The 19,087-nt window shown below is 46.8% G+C and overlaps 1 protein-coding gene across 1 annotated transcript; it reads left to right on the forward strand.

Annotated features, from left to right (window-relative positions):
- Nucleotides 1-281: 281 nt before the first annotated feature.
- Nucleotides 282-16,291, forward strand: fbxl19 (F-box and leucine rich repeat protein 19). The gene is made up of 11 exons (XM_030408134.1): nt 282-979; nt 5,150-5,338; nt 7,310-7,453; nt 9,063-9,149; nt 10,042-10,227; nt 10,316-10,348; nt 10,640-11,922; nt 12,012-12,175; nt 12,666-12,827; nt 13,002-13,223; nt 15,573-16,291. The coding sequence occupies exons 2-11, from the start codon at nt 5,165-5,167 to the stop codon at nt 15,854-15,856; spliced, it is 2,739 nt and encodes a 912-aa protein (XP_030263994.1). The 5' UTR covers nt 282-979; nt 5,150-5,164; the 3' UTR covers nt 15,857-16,291.
- The last annotated feature ends 2,796 nt before the right edge of the window (nt 16,292-19,087 follow it).

Consider the following 19,087-nt stretch of genomic DNA (forward strand, 5'->3'; position numbering starts at 1 on the left):
AATACTTAGCATGATGCCTCAGATCTTCTAGTTTTGACTTTGTATGAAAATGTGGGTCCAGTTTGTTCGTGTCATCAGAACGTCATCATGTTCTGATCCACACTACAAGTCCCAGAATGCCTCTGTGCACCCGACGCATCGTGACGTCGCCTCGCAAGGGCGGAGCGTGCATATCATCGCTGCCCATATTTTATTTACAACATTTATTTATTTAATTCATTTCTTGCACTCCCTCCGAGGCGGAGACGGGCGCGCGGTCTGTGGTCACCTGTGTGATGTAATCAATGCGGGGGGTTCAACGCGTCACAGGCGACCCGCAGACCCGCAACACATAACCAAACCACGCACATCACCGCAAACCAGGCGGCACACAATAGACACGGAGAACAATAGCCGCGCGCTGCTCTTTATTCACAATATCTGATCCATGTTGACGCGCTGATGAGCGGGCCTAGTTCCCGCGGAGGGTTATAACCGTGTGTCGCTTCAAAACACTGCGCTTCAGTTAAAATTAGCCATTTTAGGTGTTTTGAAGCCCCCCGGGAGGAAGAGAAGAAGAACACGTTGTAACGTGCGGGGCGGAGGGAGAGAGACTCTCACCCAGAGCGAGAGAGAGGGGGAGAGAGAGAGAGAGGGAGAGAGAGAGCAGTGAGCAGTGAGCAGCAGTGAATGGGCACGACTCAGTCAGCAGCACTGCGCCCTTCACTTTATCGATATCGATCAGTTTGGTAATCGAGACATTTAGACCCACAGCGGGTCCGTTAGCTAGCCTGTTAGCTAGCCTGGGAGCTAGCCGGAGCAGCAGCCGCTAACACGATGGGACGCATGTGAAGCAGCCCGGGAGCTAACAGCAGCCTGGCGGAGAAAGAAACAAGGAAGCGGACGGCTAGCTGCGCTACACACAAGCTAACGTTGGCTAACTGTTGGCTAATATTATTTCTAATGAGCGACCCAGGAGTATGCGACCTGATACGAAGAGGTGAGTCGCTGCTTGTTCATTCCTTCGTCCTCACGCATGTTTTATTTGAGCCTCCATCAGCCCGGGAGATGTTTTACTGGAGCTCAGAGATAATGAAAGAGGAAGCATACTGCAGCCTGCGGAGGCAGCTAGCCTGCTAGCATGTTACCAAGCGTAACATTTATGTTTGAGATTACGGGGGGATGGGGAGGACAGTGTGTGTTATGTTTTCAGGTATGTGCTTCTTAAACTAACGGCACACTGTACGCGTGCACACACCTGCAGGGACCCCTGCGCTCACCTGCTCTCGTTAAATGTAGGTTACTGTGACGCGCTAGTTGTTAGCCGTTAGCAACTATCTCGCAAGTGGTGCCAGATGCGCATCTTCATTATTCCTGGCTGCTAACTTCTGTTAGCTAGCTTCATGCTGTGGTTGTCTCCCTGATCAATGGGACGATATCAGTCCACATGTGCAGGAGTTTACACCGCTGAAGGATTCTGACACGTTACAACAGATTACACAACCAGAGCTGTGAGTCTGCTCAGTGTGTCACTGCTGCTGATGGAACAACACATACACAAACATGATCATCATAACAAGACACAGATCAATAAACAAAGTGAAGAGCGTTTATTAAACATGAGAGGAGACAGCAGCGAGCTGAGAGCAGAGGAGAAGAGGAAGAGGAAGAAGCACCTGGTGTGTTTTCACAGCAGCATCGATCAGCTCATCAGGTGCATCTGTTCAATGTTTAGACTGAACCTGCATCTATTCTGATCAGCTGATCAGGTCTTCTGTATAAATCAGGAGCTGTTTGCTCACAGACACCTGAAGCTGTTTTGGACCAATCATTAACAGATGTCTCGTTGAGTTCTGGGATATTTTTAACAACATCTCCACTAATATCAGAGACTAAATGTGTTATTGATTACCAGGAACAAAACGGGCGACCACTCAATTAAAGTAACCGTTAACTGCAGCTCTGGTCACAAACGTCAGCCCAGGTGTGACAGCGAGTGCTGTGGCCCGATCAGGACTTTCAGCTCTGTCACCACCAGCCTGGAGCAAACACATAACTATATTATTGATCAATCTGCCAGTTATACAGTCGAGTAATCAATTTATTTTTAAAATGTCAGAACATAAGTGTTCATCACTTCTTCACGAAGTCAAAGACGACATAAATATTTAATAACAAACCTCAAAGATCGAAACGTGTTCATGTTGTTGTCAGTTTAGAGAAAACATAAATCAAACCGGACAACAAGTCACGATCACATTGTTTAAGTTATGGATGCAAATCATGATTAGATTCACTATTGATCGATGCAGCAACTGTTTTCTCTATCAGTCAGTTAATTAAACTAATGAAGAGTGTCTGTCACAGTCGTCTCATGTTTTATTGTCCGACGCGCTCACGGTAGAAATTTGCTGTACGGTTGCATAATAACTACAAATATTAACAAAATCACAATATAGACGAGCTTTAATAAACTGTATAATAACGACAGTGTGGAGCTGCAGAGACGTGCTGACGTGTTGACTTGATGTTAGAAACGTGTTTGTTTGGTATAAAAGTGAAATGAAGTTGATCTTCTCCAGATAATCTCACTTCATTAGATGTTAGCTCATCATGCAGCCACATGTTCTGCTCCACGACACCAGGACCAGCTGAAACACTGAAAACAATGTTGGGTTGATAGTTTCTGAATATTTCTGACAGATCAGTGAAAGTCTGATCCTGGATCAGCAGCTGTAAGCAGCAGCAGGTTTCAGTCGGCTGAAGTGAAGCAGCTCTGTGGTTTCATGACTTGGTGTTTGTGGTTCAGTGTGAAGGATGTGAATCACTGTGACTCTGCAGAGTCGCTGCTGACATGAAGGACAGACAGATGGTACGTCCGGCTCTCTTCTCTTCTCTTCCCTTTCCTTCACTAAATGCCGACTTTGTCAGTCATGAAACTTGTTATGAACCTGAAATATACAAACTTAAATAGCACTAAAGATAATGGAATGTGTTTATGTGAACCTTAAACTTTATATCTCTGCAGCACCGTCTCATCAGCCTCCAGAAACACTGACTGCTCCTCTAATCACATTTAAATAACCACAATTACAAAAAACACATCTAACCTCGTCATCGTTACAGAAGAACCTCCTCTCTGCTGCTCGTTTGTGCTCCGTGCAGTTGTTACTTTAATACAATGAATCGCTTTATTCAGTCTGAAGAGTTAGTTTGAGAGTTTTTCAGGGTGACAATCAAAACTTTGTCACAGATAAAACATCGAGAACGAGACGATGTGATGAAGCTCAGTTTGTTCAGCGTGCTTTTAAATAAGTCGTATTAAAGGGTCATTCTGCCACAACACCACACATAAAGGACTTCTGTAGTTTTGTAACTCAGAGTTTTAATATTTACAATATTATGAGGCAATAAAACGGTTTCCATCAGCGAACCAACGAGCTGCTCTCAGAGGAGAACGAGGCCCGGAACACTGTTGGAGGCTAGAAAGGTGGCAGGGTCCGCCACACGTAAACAGAGTTAAACAGTATGAGTTGTCAGTTTGTTGTTTCAGTCAGTGAAGGTGTTTCTCTCCATCTGTAAAACTACGGACTGCTCCTTTAGCTTAAGGGTTGTAAATCTCAGGTAGAACCCGGCCGATACATCAGTACCAGCTGATCACAGGTGTGCTGGTGTCAGTGAGCAGAGAATGATGATGTTATCATTATTATTGAACACTTTGATAATACATGTCTGATCACTTGTTACAGATGGATATTGATCCGTCTATGACATCATCACACAGATAAACAAACGTACAGAAGACGTTGTTTAAATGAAGTTTGGACACCTGTCCACTGTTTAAGGTCCAGGATCAGATGTTCTGATGCTGAAGAATCACTCAGGCAGATCTCAGATCAGCTCCTCCGTCACTTCTGTCTGTAGTTTCTGTGTGGTTGCCACGGTGACGCAGCGAGTCACAGCGGCAAGTTGAAAAGCGGCGTGAACTTTTTTGTGTGTTGACGACAGAGATCAGACTGACGACGCCCTCAGAGGTCAGATTCGATCTTTATATTCTGGCAGACATGAAGTATAAACCTGAAATGTATGTTTAATAACACTAATAAGGCAGAAATACACCAGAACGATGAGCGTCGGGTTCAGATCACGTCGTCCAACACGACGTCTTGAATGTCTCGTTGTGTCCGACACAGATTCAGTCCGGTGGAATGAACTCCTCAGAAATATGAACTCTACACTTGGTTGTTGCTCGCGTTCATCTGGACTCGCGGAGAAAGAGCTGCAGATAGACTCTGCCAGAAAATTCAAATCTGCCCTCATCAGCAACATGTACGCTGGTACCAGTACGTCTGTGATCGGCTGGTACCGATGTATGGGTCGGGTTCCACCTGAGGTTTACAACGTTATAGTGTATTTTTCAATTTAATTTAGTTTATTGTCAGGTGATCACAGAAAGCACCGTCAGTCTGTCACTAACTTAAAGTTTATGTCTAATAATATTTCTTAACTTTATAATAAAGCATTAGTTCAAAAAAACCTATTTTCATTCATTTCAGTGTCACTCTAGCTCATAAAGATAGAAGTGACATGATTTCATGTACCGTGATGCTGTGAAGCTGCGAGTCTCTCTGAGGTAACACCTCCACGTTACTATCCAGCATCGTGACAGTCGCCATCATCAATATGTTTCACAGGATCTAATTACACACCGCTGTTTTGGCATCTCAGGGCTTTTATTTTGAAAACAACCTGCGTGCTGAGCGATGGCAGTGTGATGACATCACGCCTGCTGGACGTCACTGCATGCAGAACTTTACACTGTTCTGGGTTTAAAGCAGGAGAAAATGTCGGGTCACGTGATTCGACTACATGTTGTCTTTGCTGTTAGTTGTCCAGAGCCATATTTGGGCGGGACGCTATCGTGATGTAACATTTTGGATATCAACCAAAACTGCTCCTGGCACACACGCACGCACATGCAGCACTGAGGAATCAACCTTTTGTGTGTGTGTGATCATCTCTGGTCTCGACCCAAACAAAGATGGCAGCTCTCCCTCAGACTGCCATCTTTGTTTGGACCTCTCTAACTGTTTTGTCTCTGTGATGTCAGACACTGACTCTTTGACCTCTGACCTCCCTCTGTGCTCCCCGTCTGTCTCTGGTTCTGCAGCTGACTTGTTCGGGGATGTCGGGCAGTAAGGCGCTGGGCGGGGGGGCGAGGCGCAGGCGGACCCGGTGCCGGCGCTGCCAGGCCTGCATGAGGACTGAGTGTGGAGAGTGTCACTTCTGTAAGGACATGAAGAAGTTCGGAGGGCCCGGCCGGATGAAGCAGTCCTGCCTCCTGAGACAGTGCACGGCGGTGAGACGCACACACACACACACACACACACACACACACACGGTTCACACTCAGGATGATTGACAGGTGTCGTCAGGTGTTTTTTTTTTTTTTAAAGAAAGCCGTAAAGGATCATTCCGCCTTCTTCACACTCCAATGCTCCAACATGTAAACACTGATTCAAACACTCCAAACTTTATTAGTCAGGACGTTGAACGCACGAGTCGCTGAGCCGGTTTAGACACATTTGCATGCAGAGCAAACACACACTTTATACCACAAACTGCTCACTTCAGCTGAAAGGCTCCATTTGCATGTATCAACAAGACTTTCACACACACACACACACACACACACACACACACACACACACACACACACACACAGTGAGGAGAGCTCACCCAAACATTAACTCAGTCCTCCTCTGAACACTATCAGACTGATGACTCAGTGAACGGCCGGCTGTCATCATGTGTGTGTGTGTGTTCATGAGACGTTTGTTGTTAAAATACAAAACAAAGTTCTTCAAACAGAAAATCAATCAGGATCATTGATTTGGGTCAATGTGAGGAGCGGACAAAATGTTCTCACACTCCAGAACATAGACCGGTCCTCACAGAGACACACACATCACTTCCTGCTCCACACACACACACACACACACACACACACACACACACACACACACACACACACACACAGATTTACATGTCAATATAATCACACACACGCTGAGCATCTTCAAACACTGAAGGTGTGGATTTTTTGTATGTCGATTCTTCAAATAGCATCAGCAGGAGAGGATGATGGGTTTCCGTGGCAACCGGAGATGGTTGCTGGTGCTGTGATTGAGAGAGAGAGTTGGCTTTGATTCATCGCCGTGGTTTCACAGAGATGCTTTTACACACACACACACACACACACACACTGAGCCAGGTCTCTCAGATTATTGCTGTTGATTTATTCATTTATTTATTTATTTATTTGTTTGTTTGTGGTTAGGGGAGGAGCAGGAGGAGGAGAGGAAGACGAGGATGTGTCAGTTTCAGTTAGGAACATCATGAGGGAGGATAGGAGGGTGGATGTTTCTCCTGCAGGAGGAGGAGCAGGAGGAGGGGGGAGGGGCAGTAGTGTGTGGGGGGAGCAGGAAGGGGAGGAACACTCTCTGGTGGTTTCTCAGAGGATCAGTCGGAGCAGTTCGTCTCCTCCTCGTTAATTTTCCAGCAGTTATTAGTTTTCTTTGTTGTCCACGCTTCAGAAATGTGTGATGTCACTTCAGTCTTCATTAGCTGCTAGCAAAGCACAGTAGAATGTCAAATCTTGACTGTCCAGTTGCATTGTGGGTAGTGTAGGAGTTGATTATTATTGATTAATCTGTCGTTTTTTTTCCTCCATGAATATTTGTTGTCTTCAGATGTCTTGTTTAGTTTGACAGTTCAGAGAGATTCAGTTTACTGACAGATGAGAAACACGAACCAGTTAACTGATCAATTAAAGACACAATATGTAACATTTCTGCTTTAAAGCGTCTCTACCTGTGTCTCTACCTGTGTCTCTACCTGTGTCTCCACCTGTGTCTCCACCTGTGTCTCTACCTGTGTCTCCACCTGTGTCTCTACCTGTGTCTCCACCTGTGTCTCCACCTGTGTCTCTACCTGTGTCTCTACCTGTGTCTCCACCTGTGTCTCTACCTGTGTCTCCACCTGTGTCTCTACCTGTGTCTCTACCTGTGTCTCCACCTGTGTCTCCACCTGTGTCTCTACCTGTGTCTCCACCTGTGTCTCTACCTGTGTCTCTACCTGTGTCTCCACCTGTGTCTCCACCTGTGTCTCCACCTGTGTCTCTACCTGTGTCTCCACCTGTGTCTCCACCTGTGTCTCCACCTGTGTCTCTACCTGTGTCTCCACCTGTGTCTCCACCTGTGTCTCCACCTGTGTCTCCACCTGTGTCTCTACCTGTCTGACTCACCTGTCTCTCTCTCTGTCTGTCCAGCCGGTGTTGCCTCACACGGCGGTGTGTTTTGCGTGCGGCGAGGCGGGCAAGGAGGACACGGTGGACTCTGAGGAGGAGAAGTTCAGCCTCTGCCTGATGGAGTGCACCATCTGCAACGAAATCATCCACCCCAGCTGCCTGAAGGTCAGTCGTCACACCTGCTCCCACTAAAACCCATAAAACACATGATGTAACGTCACAGGTGAGTTCAGTGTTTCTACACTTTCAGCTGCAGAAATTCAGATTTTGGGTTTAAATCTTTTCTGCGAGATCGAACTTTAGTGATGCTGGAGATAAATCGGGTCGTTGCAGAATAAATAAAGAAAGCGATCCTACTGACGATCAGAGATCTGATGTTTATCATCATAACAGCCAGATTATAAAGATACTGAATTCTTCTTTATACTTTGCGTTCCAGACGTTTCTTCAGATAAGCTGAGATTGATTGAGGGCTCATGTTGCTCTGCTGTAATGTTGGCTGATGCAGACAGAACACACTGTACAGGACAACCTGCTGACTGGAACACCAATGAGTTTTATTTGTTACCTTGGACACCAGGCAGGAAATATCACAACGCAGGAATAAATTCTCTTCTTCTTCCTCTTCAAGCACAAACATGAACCGGCACCGAGGTTTTCTTTTAACCCTGAGGGGAAACTGAGGCTCTGCAGCCGAGAGAATTAAAGAGCAACAAAGAGAATAATAATGAAGAGAAACAGAAATAGACGAACGTCAGAATGAATCTCTGCCCACAAATAAAACTGTGTTTTTCTGCTGGTGATAAAAACGACAGGAAGTCTGAAATATTTAAAGATGTAATCAGAATATTTTCAGACAATGTGGAAGTTGAAATTTTTGAGACTTAAGCCGTAAATTTAGGAAAAAATAATTCTAGGTGGTTTATGAAGAAAATGATGTCATAGGCACTGAGCAATATATCATGATATGAAACTATGGATTGTTGGATACATAAATTGATCACGATGGTCAAAAATATCTCTATTTAATTTAATATTCTTATAAGATCATCAACTGTTTTAAACAATAATATATTTATCATAAACATCCAAACTGTATTTAGTTAAACTGGATTTAAAATCTGTCAGAAAATATATAAAACACTATTAAACTGTGTCGAGTTAATTGAGTGTTAATGAGATTTATATTTCATAAAGCCTTAAAATATCAGTTACATCAATGTGAGAAATCTGAGATAATAATCAAAATGTTTTGAGAAAACAGCAAAAATGTGTCGATTTTGGGCAGAAAGTTGAGTTTATAAACAAAGTTGTGATCAGTTAAGTAGATACGTTAAATAAATAATTCAAAATAAACAATATAACAGTAAATAGTTGAAGTCTAATAATCAGAGTTTAATGTAATGCTTCTGTTTTCCTTATTAAAAAATAATTCGGCCGGATCAATAACTTATATGATAAATCAGTATCCACATTTCCATCAACTGATCGCTTCAACTCATTTTAAACTTCTTTTATGTATTAAAGTTAATGTTTCTTCTGCACAGTGAAGTGGACGAGCATCTCAAAGTTGTACTTGAGTAAATATACTTAGTTACATTCCGTCAGTGATAAACTGATGAACTGAAGTTCATGGTTTTTCACATTAAAATCCTTTGAGTAGACATGATCTACGCTTTTATTTTGAAGCAGCAGGAAGTGCTGAGTCACTGTTGTTGTTGTTAGATGTAACTGATGATCGTTGTGCCTCCATCTTGTGTCATTTGTGTCTCAGATGGGTAAAGCTGAAGGAATTATCAACGATGAGATCCCAAACTGCTGGGAGTGTCCCAAGTGCCACAAGGAGGGAAAAACCAGTAAGGTAAGAGTCCCACCAGTACACCTGCCCACCAGTACACCTGCCCACCTGCCCACCAGTACACCTGCCCACCTGCCCACCAGTACACCTGCCCACCAGTACACCTGCCCACCTGCCCACCAGTACACCTGCCCACCTGCCCACCTGTCCAACACACAGTCATCTATCGGTCAACATCCTCAGATGTCTTGTTACGTCCATGAAAACATTCAGTTTCTTTTCCCAGACGAGTAAACAAACCATAAAAAAAATCACTGTTTAAAAAACTGAGATCAGAGAATTAATACTTTAAAAAGATCATTAAAAACGTTGTCAGATTAATTTAATGGTCGACAGTTAATTGATTATTTGTTGCAGCAGCTTCTCTCCTGTCAACACTCTCAAACTGATAACAGTCTGAGATGTCCTCAAAGGGCCACCGTACCCAGAACAGGAGTATGAAAGCTCGTCATATTCTTCTACAAAATTAAATGTGAGACTGTATTTTCTTGTTAGACGTTATTGTTATTATATTATTCATTATAAAACAAGTTGTTCCTGATCAGACCTGGAATCAACATCTGTCCTGAGGGATCTGATCTCAGGTGTGAACGACCCCAAGATGACAACATCACCAGACTCCCTTAACAAATGTGTCAGTTTAGTGAGTTGTTGAGTTGGAGACACTTTATAAACTCTGTGAAACTCTGTCTCTGACTCATTCTGCATTATTTGGACCTTCTTGTTCATTCAGCAAATGTTCTACATGAACTTGTTTCTGTCTTTGAGTAGAAACATGGAGTCTGTGTGTCTCTGTGATTGACGGTTTGTTTCATACAGAACTGTTTAGTGAAGTTTTAAACTTCCTGTGTTGTTTTGAGTCGAACGTCTGAATCAGTCTGATGTTCCTGTCCAGGACCAGGCCGATGGCTTGGGGAAGCGCAGACTGGATAATGGTGAGGTGGGTCGCTGGAAGCTCACAGATGACCCTCCGCCTAAAAAGAAAGCCCCTCCCTCCCTGGAGGAGGGGGGGAGGACGGACGGGGGACACAAGAGGAAGAAGGAGAAGGAGCTGCCTCAGGACAGCGGGCCCAAGAAGAAGGTGAACAGTCTGGTTTCTGCTCTGATGTGATGCTGATGTGTTGAAGTTGTTCACCGCTCTGACTGACTGTCTTCTGTCTCTCTCTCAGATGAAGGGCGCCCACGAGAAACGCCTCAAAAAGGTACGAAACCTTCGCTCAGTGTTGTTTGAGTGGACTGATGGCAAACATGGCAACAAGTCAGACAACATGAGAACTTCTCACAGTTCATGTCGGCTCGTCTGTTGAGCTGCTGTCGCCTCTGTTGCCTGAATGTCGGCGTGTTAGTGATCGTTTGTTTGTCGTCAGCCTGATGAATGTGTTATTTTTCACTGGAGTGAGTTGAAATGACGTAAATCCACGTTTGAATTCATGTTTCAGTGAATTTGGTTTATGTTATGAAACAAACTTGATTTGAACGTTTCTCTCCGTCAGAAACCCAAACAGGAGGCGGTGGAGTCCAACGGCCCCACCTCATCAGCTGGAGGAGGAGCAGGAGGACTGCAGGGCTCCTCCACAACGACCTCCTCTCAGCCGGGGGGAGGAGGAGGTGGGGGAGGAGCGGGGGGGACGTCGAGTGCAGACCAGCGCTCCCATCACAGAGAGAAGCTGGAGCGGTTTAAGAGGATGTGTCTGCTGGAGCGCCGGCCCGAGTCCTCGTCCTCGTCCTCCTCCAGCTCGGAGTCTGACTCGGAGTCCGACTCTGACGACTCCCTCAGGGGGGAGCAGGCAGGGGGAGGCTCCTCGCCATCATCGTCCTCCCCTGCGCCGCCTCCTCCCATCGTCTACGGCAACAGCAGCGGAGGGCGGGCGGAGCGAGAGAGGAGCCGCAGCGAGCGGGAGAGAGAGAGAGAAAGGGAGCGCCGCCTAGCTGAGCTGGGCTTCAGCGCCAGCGAGGAGTCGGAGGGGGAGGGAGGGAGGGGGGAGGAGGAGGTGAGGGAGGAAGAGCAGGGAGGGGGAGGCGGGGAGAAGGCACGGCGGAGAGGAGGTGAGGCGGGGTTACCTCCACGAGGACGGAAAGGAGGACTGCTTGATGGAGAGGAGGAGGACACGCCCACTTCTGAAAGGACCAGGAAAAACTCTGCCTCCCTCCCCCCGCCCTCACCCCTCTCCTCCAATCAGATGCCGCCGTCCTCGCAGCACGACGGTTTCACGGGGAAGCAGCGCAGCAATGGGCAGGACGCGCGCAACGGACGGACACGAGGAGGGACAGGAGGCGGGAGGGAGGGAGGGGAGAAGGAGAACGCCAGTGGCGTTCTGACCAATCACAGACACAGTGGGGGGGGAGGGGGCGGGACCAAAGGCAGCGGGAGCCGCGGCAACAAGATCCGTAGCAACAGTAAAAACCAGTCGTCCAGAAACAACAGCACCTCCTCCTCTGCCTCCATCCCCACCTCCAATGGGGGAGGAGGCCCGGGGGGAGGCGGCCTGATGATGTCTGCCATGGCGGCGTCTCCCTGCTCGCAGCCGTCCCGCCTTGCGCCGCGCTCTCAGATGATGAAGCGCAGCCCTCCCGCGGTGCCCTCGCCGCCTCGGCCCATTCAGATGGAGAGACACCTGGTGAGGCCGCCTCCCACCTGCCCCGAGCCCAGCTGCCTGCCGCTGGAATCTGGCTCCTCCCACATCATGACGCGGGACGTGTGGCTGCGAGTGTTCACTCACCTGAGCCAGAGAGAGCTGTGTGTCTGCATGAGAGTCTGCCGCACCTGGAGCCGCTGGTGAGTGACATCACAGTGACATCATGCTGACATCACGCTGACATCATGTGCTTCATGTAAACTGCTGTAAACGTTCTCGTCTTCTTCAGGTGTTGCGATAAACGGTTGTGGACTCAGATCGACCTGAGCCGGCAGCGCTCCATCACCCCCCCCATGCTGAGTGGTATCATCCGCCGACAGCCCGTCTCACTCAACCTGGGTTATACCAACATCTCCAAGAAACAGCTGATGTGGCTCATCAACCGCTTACAAGGTGCCACCAGCACTTCCTGTTTACCTGTTGACTGTGTACCTGTTGTCTGCTTACCTGTTGACTGTCACAGTCAGAAACTGTTTGAAAAGAAAAGTCTGGAACGCTTGTTGTTTATATTCAGCGTGACATCACAGATGTCAATCACACAATGAGACAGTTAATCAGAACATCTGCAGTCTGAGACGATCAATACATTCCTGAATCAGAGATCACAGGACAGACTGAAGGTTTCTGCACCAGACTCCATAGAGAAAACAGGGTGTTTTCAGATCAGGGTGAGAAAAGTCTCAAACCACCTGATCTAAACTCAGCTAACTTCTGGAGCTTTCAGCTGGTTTTTACCATTTTCAGCAAAGACTCTCACCTGTGGGTCTCACCTGTGGGTCTCACCTGTGGGTCTCACCTGTGGGTCTCACCTGTGGGTCTCACCTGTGCGTCTCACCTGTGCGTCTCACCTGTGGGTCTCACCTGTTGCCTCTGTCCTGTTCAGGTCTCTTGGAGTTGAATGTGTCCGGGTGTCCGTGGCCGGTGGTCTCTGCTCTGTGTCAGGCCGTCTGTCCCTGCCTGAAGCTGCTGGACCTCAGCAGAGTGGAAGACCTCAAAGACTCTCACCTGAGAGAGCTGCTGGCCCCCCCACCTGACACCAGGACAGGTGAGACACTCACACACCCGCGCTGAGACATTAGATAATACTTTTAAATCGAAGTTAAATGTGTGTGAAGATCTGCGGACTTGTTTCAGGGTTCAGTTCTGTAAATTATTTGATTGTTTTACTTTCTGTGTACAGTTCTCTCACGCGTTCTCTGCTCTCTGATTGGTCGATCAGCTCACGGTGAAACCAGAGTGGGGCGTTTCCAGAACGTGACGGAGCTGCGATTGGCCGGTTTGGACCTGACGGATGCGTCGTCTCGTCTGTTGGTGCGTTACGTTCCTCATCTGACCCGGTTGGACCTGAGTCAGTGTGGAAACGTCACGGACCAGACTGTGCACACCCTCACCTCCCCCATCTCCCCCCTGAGAGAGAGCCTCACCCACGTCAACCTGGCAGGTAAATGCAACAGGATTAGGCTGAAGGTCCAAACACCAAGTGTGATGTCTGATTCTGATCCATCAGAACCCGACCTGTTCTACACATCTGCACCAACTGTTGTTGTTGTAGTCACGGTAGTACAGGTGTTGTACAGGTGTAGAACTGACCAGGTGTTTTACAGGTGTAGTACAGTACAGGTGTAGTAGAACTGTAGTAGAACTATAGTACAGGTGTAGTAGAACTATAGTACAGGTGTAGTAGAACTATAGTACAGGTGTAGTAGAACTGTAGTAGAACTGCAGTACAGCTGTAGTAGAGCTGCAGTACAGCTGTAGTAGAGCTGCAGTACAGGTGTAGTAGAACTATAGTACAGCTGTAGTAGAGCTGCAGTACAGGTGTAGTAGAACTATTCTACAGCTGTAGTAGAACTGTAGTAGAACTATAGTAGAACTGTAGTAGAACTATAGTACAGCTGTACTATAACTGTAGAACTGTAGTAGAGCTATAGTACAGGTGTAGTAGAACTATTCTACAGCTGTAGTAGAACTGTAGTAGAACTATAGTAACGCTGTAGCACAGGTGTAGTAGAACTATAGTACAGCTGTAGTACAGGTGTAGTAGAACTATAGTACAGCTGTAGTACAGGTGTAGTGGAACTGTAGTACAGGTGTAGTAGAGCTGCAGTACAGGTGTAGTAGAACTGTAGTAGAGCTGTAGCACAGGTGTAGTAGAACTGTAGTTCAGGTGTAGTAGAACTGTAGTTCAGGTGTAGTAGAGCTGTAGTACAGGTGTAGTAGAGCTGTAGTACAGGTGTAGTAGAGCTGTAGCACAGGTGTAGTAGAGCTGTAGTACAGGTGTAGTGGAACTGTAGCACAGGTGTAGTAGAGCTGCAGTACAGGTGTAGTAGAACTGTAGTAGAGCTGTAGCACAGGTGTAGCACAGGTGTAGTAGAACTGTAGTACAGGTGTAGCACAGGTGTAGTAGAGCTGTAGCACAGGTGTAGTAGAGCTGTAGCACAGGTGTAGCACAGGTGTAGTAGAGCTGTAGCACAGGTGTAGTAGAGCTGTAGCACAGGTGTAGTAGAACTGTAGCACAGGTGTAGCACAGGTGTAGTAGAACTGTAGCACAGGTGTAGTAGAGCTGTAGCACAGGTGTAGTAGAGCTGTAGTACAGGTGTAGTACAGGTGTAGTAGAACTGTAGCACAGGTGTAGCACAGGTGTAGTAGAACTGTAGTACAGGTGTAGTAGAGCTGTAGCACAGGTGTAGCACAGGTGTAGTAGAACTGTAGTACAGGTATAGCACAGGTGTAGTAGAGCTGTAGCACAGGTGTAGTAGAACTGTAGTACAGGTGTAGCACAGGTGTAGTAGAACTGTAGCACAGGTGTAGTAGAGCTGTAGTACAGGTGTAGTACAGGTGTAGTAGAACTGTAGTACAGGTATAGCACAGGTGTAGTAGAGCTGTAGCACAGGTGTAGTAGAACTGTAGTACAGGTGTAGCACAGGTGTAGTAGAACTGTAGTACAGGTATAGCACAGGTGTAGTAGAGCTGTAGCACAGGTGTAGTAGAACTGTAGTACAGGTGTAGCACAGGTGTAGTAGAACTGTAGCACAGGTGTAGTAGAGCTGTAGTACAGGTGTAGTACAGGTGTAGTAGAACTGTAGCACAGGTGTAGTAGAACTGTAGCACAGGTGTAGTAGAACTGTAGTACAGGTGTAGCACAGGTGTAGTAGAACTGTAGCACAGGTGTAGTAGAACTGTAGTACAGGTGTAGCACAGGTGTAGTAGAACTGTAGCACAGGTGTAGTAGAACTGTAGTACAGGTGTAGCACAGGTGTAGTAGAGCTGTAGCACAGGTGTAGTAGAACTGTAGCACAGGTGTAGTAGAGCTGTAGCACAGGTGTAGTACAGGTGTAGTAGAGCTGTAGCACAGGTGTAGTAGAGCTGTAGTACAGGTGTAGTAGAGCTGTAGCACAGGTGTAGTAGAGCTGTAGCACAGGTGTAGTAGAGCTGTAGTACAGGTGTAGCACAGGTGTAGTAGAGCTGTAGCACAGGTGTAGTAGAGCTGTAGCACAGGTGTAGTAGAGCTGTAGCACAGGTGTAGTAGAACTGTAGTACAGGTGTAGCACAGGTGTAGTAGAGCTGTAGCACAGGTGTAGTAGAACTGTAGCACAGGTGTAGTAGACCTATAGCACAGGTGTAGCACAGGTGTAGTAGAGCTGTAGTACAGGTGTAGTAGAACTGTAGTACAGGTGTAGCACAGGTGTAGTAGAACTGTAGCACAGGTGTAGCACAGGTGTAGTAGAGCTGTAGCACAGGTGTAGTAGAGCTGTAGCACAGGTGTAGACTGACGCTGTCTCTGTTGCAGGCTGTGTGAAGGTGACGGAGCAGTGCGTCCCGTTGCTGCGGCGCTGCACCTCCCTGCAGACGGTCGACCTGCGCTCCTGCTTGCTCCTCTCCTCTGAGACCGGACAGCTGCTCTCCTTCCCGTCACACGCCGCCTCCTCCTCCACCACCACCACCACCTCCTCTGCCACCACCACGGTTGCTGCTTCATCCTCCTCCGCTACGTCGGTCTCCTCCTCCTCCTCTTCCTCCTCCTCCTCCTCCTCCTGTCCTCCTGAAGACAGAACGCTGCTAAAGAACAGCTAAAGTCCTCCTCGATGTCACGTGACACTTGAGTCATTGGTCCAGGCGTCCTACAAGCCCCGCCTCCCACCTCAGTACACTACAGACAGGTGAGGTAGAGGAGGAGGAGGAGGAAGGGGGAGGGACCTGAGCAACTTTTCTCCTGTTGGAAAAGGTTTTCTTTTGTCGGCGGGTACAGCCACCACAGAAGAAGAAGAGGAGGAGGAGGAGGAGGAGGAGGAAGATATTTTGGGAAAGTTGTCGGTAATAGTAAAAAGAATTAGAAACCCTGAGCATGTACATATTTGTTCTCTGTACAATTTTGGGTGTGTGTATATATCTGTAGTTTACTGTAAATGACCTTTAACCTTTGAAACATCACCCCAACACTCCTTTCCTTCCCTGCTTCCTTCCTTCCTTCCTTCCTTCCTTTCCTTCCATCCAACGACCAATCATCACGCCCGACATCCACCTGCTCGTCAGTAGCTGCAGGACAGAGAAAAGTGGAAAATTCAAACTTGATGTTGTCCAGATTTCGTTGCTGTGGTTTGAAAGGTGACATTAAACTCCCACCCTCACCCCCATCCCCACCCCCACCCTCACAGGAAGTCAGAAACACTTGAGGCTTGAGGTCCAAGCTGAGGACAGTCTGATGTTTGTGTCTCACGCAGGATCAGAACACAGTTTGGGATTCAGACAGTTTCCCTCGTCTGAGTCTGAGTGGACGACGTGTCCTGAAGTGTTTGATAGAAATCCATCTTTTGTGTATGAAGTTTGGTGCAGCTGGAGAGTCTCTCTGCAGAGGGATTAAACCCGTGCTGAGGTGGACGAACGATGAAAGAAAGAGAATCAGCTGAACAAGATTTAGTCCAACCAGCAGTCAGAAACCCAAAGAAACTCAGTCCACCGTCACGTAGTCGGCTCCTCGTCTGCTGCGTAATCCATCTGTTGAATAATCTATCAATGAATCGACTGCTGCATTTCAGACTGACACTGTTTCCTGGAGACAAATCTAAATGATCCAGTTTGTGATAATCAGACCTCAGATCAGCGCTCAGTCAAGTCTTTCTGTCTTCTGTGAATGAAGCTTCATTCATGAGAGAATCTGCGCTCAGTGTCGAGGCTGCAATCAGAGTGAACTCAGCTCTTAATGAATGTATACACACGGTCAGGTGTGTGTGTGTGTGTGTGTGTGTGAGAGATGGAAACTGTTAATTATGATTGTATGAACCCAGAGAGGCGGCAGACGAAACATCTGATGTCTAATAAACAGGAAATAATCAGAGAGTTTATGATCTTGTCGGAAGTCATAGAGACTCTTTCAGATTATTTCCAGGTTTATGTGACGATGCGACAGATTAATTCTGTGCTGTCGGACATTTGGACTCGGCTTTATGTAAAGACAATTCAAATCAGATCAACCAGTAAACAGGAAGTGACCTCACCGGACGGCTGCAGAGCGTGTGACCTTCAGGAGCAGTGAACTGATCAGGTGTCAGCAGCGTCCGGTCGTCCTCCGGTCTCTGAACACAACATCCAAACTGTCACGTTCACTCCAGCAGACAAACATCTGAGGGTGAATCACAGTTTTGGAGAGAGGCTAACAGTTTCCCTCTGCCTTCAGTGTTTGTGCTAAGCTAGGCTAAACACATCAGTGTCAAAAGCAAAAGCAGTGACATGAAATGAAAGTGAAACGTGACGAGCAGCTCTGTAAACCACAGAGCGAGCCAGGCTAACCGTTTCCTCCCGTTTCTAGTCTTTGTGCTAAGCTAGGCTAAGCTAGGCTAAGCAGACCTGTGTGGTTGTGTAAAATGTCAGACTGTTCCTTTAAACGGCATCCAATCAGAGCCACGAGGGCATCACTGCAGCTGCAGGTTGTTGAGGTGTGAGTTTGGTTTGAGGAGTTTTCTTTCCTGTGTGTGTGTGTGTGTGTGTGTGTGTGTGTGTGTGTGTGTGTGTGTGTGTGTGTGTGTGTGTGTGTGTGTGTGTGTGTGTGTGTGTGTGTGTGTGTCAGACCGACAGCTGAAACTGAGCCTCAGTGTCTTCAACATTCGCCTCAATCGTTCATCCTCTCCTCTTCGTCCCTTGTCTCCGTCTGTTGGTCACCTCCGATCAGATCGATCGATCGCGTGTTTCTCAGGAGTATTTTCTTCTTTTTTGTTTTTTGTTTCTCTTTAAATCAGGTTTTAATTTATTTCGTGCCGCAGCAGCACTCCCATCCAGTCCGAACACACATTCCTGCTTCCTGCATGAGAGAGAGAGAGTTTGTTTTTGATTGTCTCGCACTCGGATCTGTTGGGTTCTGTTGGCAGCAGGTCCATTTATCTGAACGGATGTGTGTCATTTTGTTTTCTACATGATGATCTTCCTGTGTGCTGCTTTGTTTAAATCACACTGAGTCTGAATCTGTTCTATGGAAGCTCACTGGTGCCAAAACCAGAACAACAACACGTACTCGGTCAGAATCTCGACTCGCTTGTGGTCTTTATTATAATTAGTGTCATAATTATTATTAAGTCAAAATCGACACTCGGGTCTAAAGTTCTACTTTTCTTCGACTTCGCTCCGTCTCATTTTGATTAAACCATGAAGATTGACGTGTTTTTATTCCTTCATCTGTTTTGTTTTTGGCCACCATGAGCTTCCGTAGTTCTCTCAGGAGCCTCACTTATGAAAAGTCTGTGGTTCTGAGTTTCCCATCAGGACGTGTTGAAGTTCTGATGCGTCACAAAAAGCCAGAAATCAAAGCGAGTGACAGATTTGATCTCAGCAGACGTTTTGATAAATGAGGCGCTGATGCTCAGACTCGTCCCGTCTCAGCTGTGACCGTCTGATGTTTGATTTGATTATGTGTGTTAACGAGCTGTCCGTCATGTGAGGCAGTGGCACTGAGGGGGGGAGGGGTTAATATTATTTACATAATTTTTCATGTTGTTGAATTTCTGGATGTACGCGACAAATCAAACAGCCAAACAAATGATGGACTTCACTTATTATAATGAGGAAATTATGAATATTCATGTTTTTCAGGGTAGAGTGTCGCCTCGTACTGGCTAGCATATTGGTTAGCGTGTTGCACGTTAGCCGCACAGTATCACGTTAGCTAGCTAGCTCAGTCTCAAGCGTTGTCAGTTACTGTTGCGTTACCTCGACTGCACTGAACTCAGAAAATCTGAGGACGTACATGAGAATCTACAATTAGATGATAATAATGAGCAGGAAATTGGCCATTATCAGTGGATAGCTAACATAAGC

The sequence above is a fragment of the Sparus aurata genome, chromosome 23 (genome assembly GCF_900880675.1).
Source record: "Sparus aurata chromosome 23, fSpaAur1.1, whole genome shotgun sequence".
In the NCBI taxonomy this organism is placed as follows: Eukaryota; Metazoa; Chordata; class Actinopteri; order Spariformes; family Sparidae; genus Sparus; species Sparus aurata.

Bases quoted from the DNA above. Each gene is read 5' to 3' on its own strand.
- fbxl19 (XM_030408134.1), top strand. From the start codon at position 5,165: ATGTCGGGCAGTAAGGCGCTGGGCGGGGGGGCGAGGCGCAGGCGGACC. The intron at 7,454-9,062 runs GTCAGTCGTCAC...TTTGTGTCTCAG, and splicing joins TCCACCCCAGCTGCCTGAAG to ATGGGTAAAGCTGAAGGAAT. The intron at 9,150-10,041 runs GTAAGAGTCCCA...GTTCCTGTCCAG, and splicing joins AGGAGGGAAAAACCAGTAAG to GACCAGGCCGATGGCTTGGG.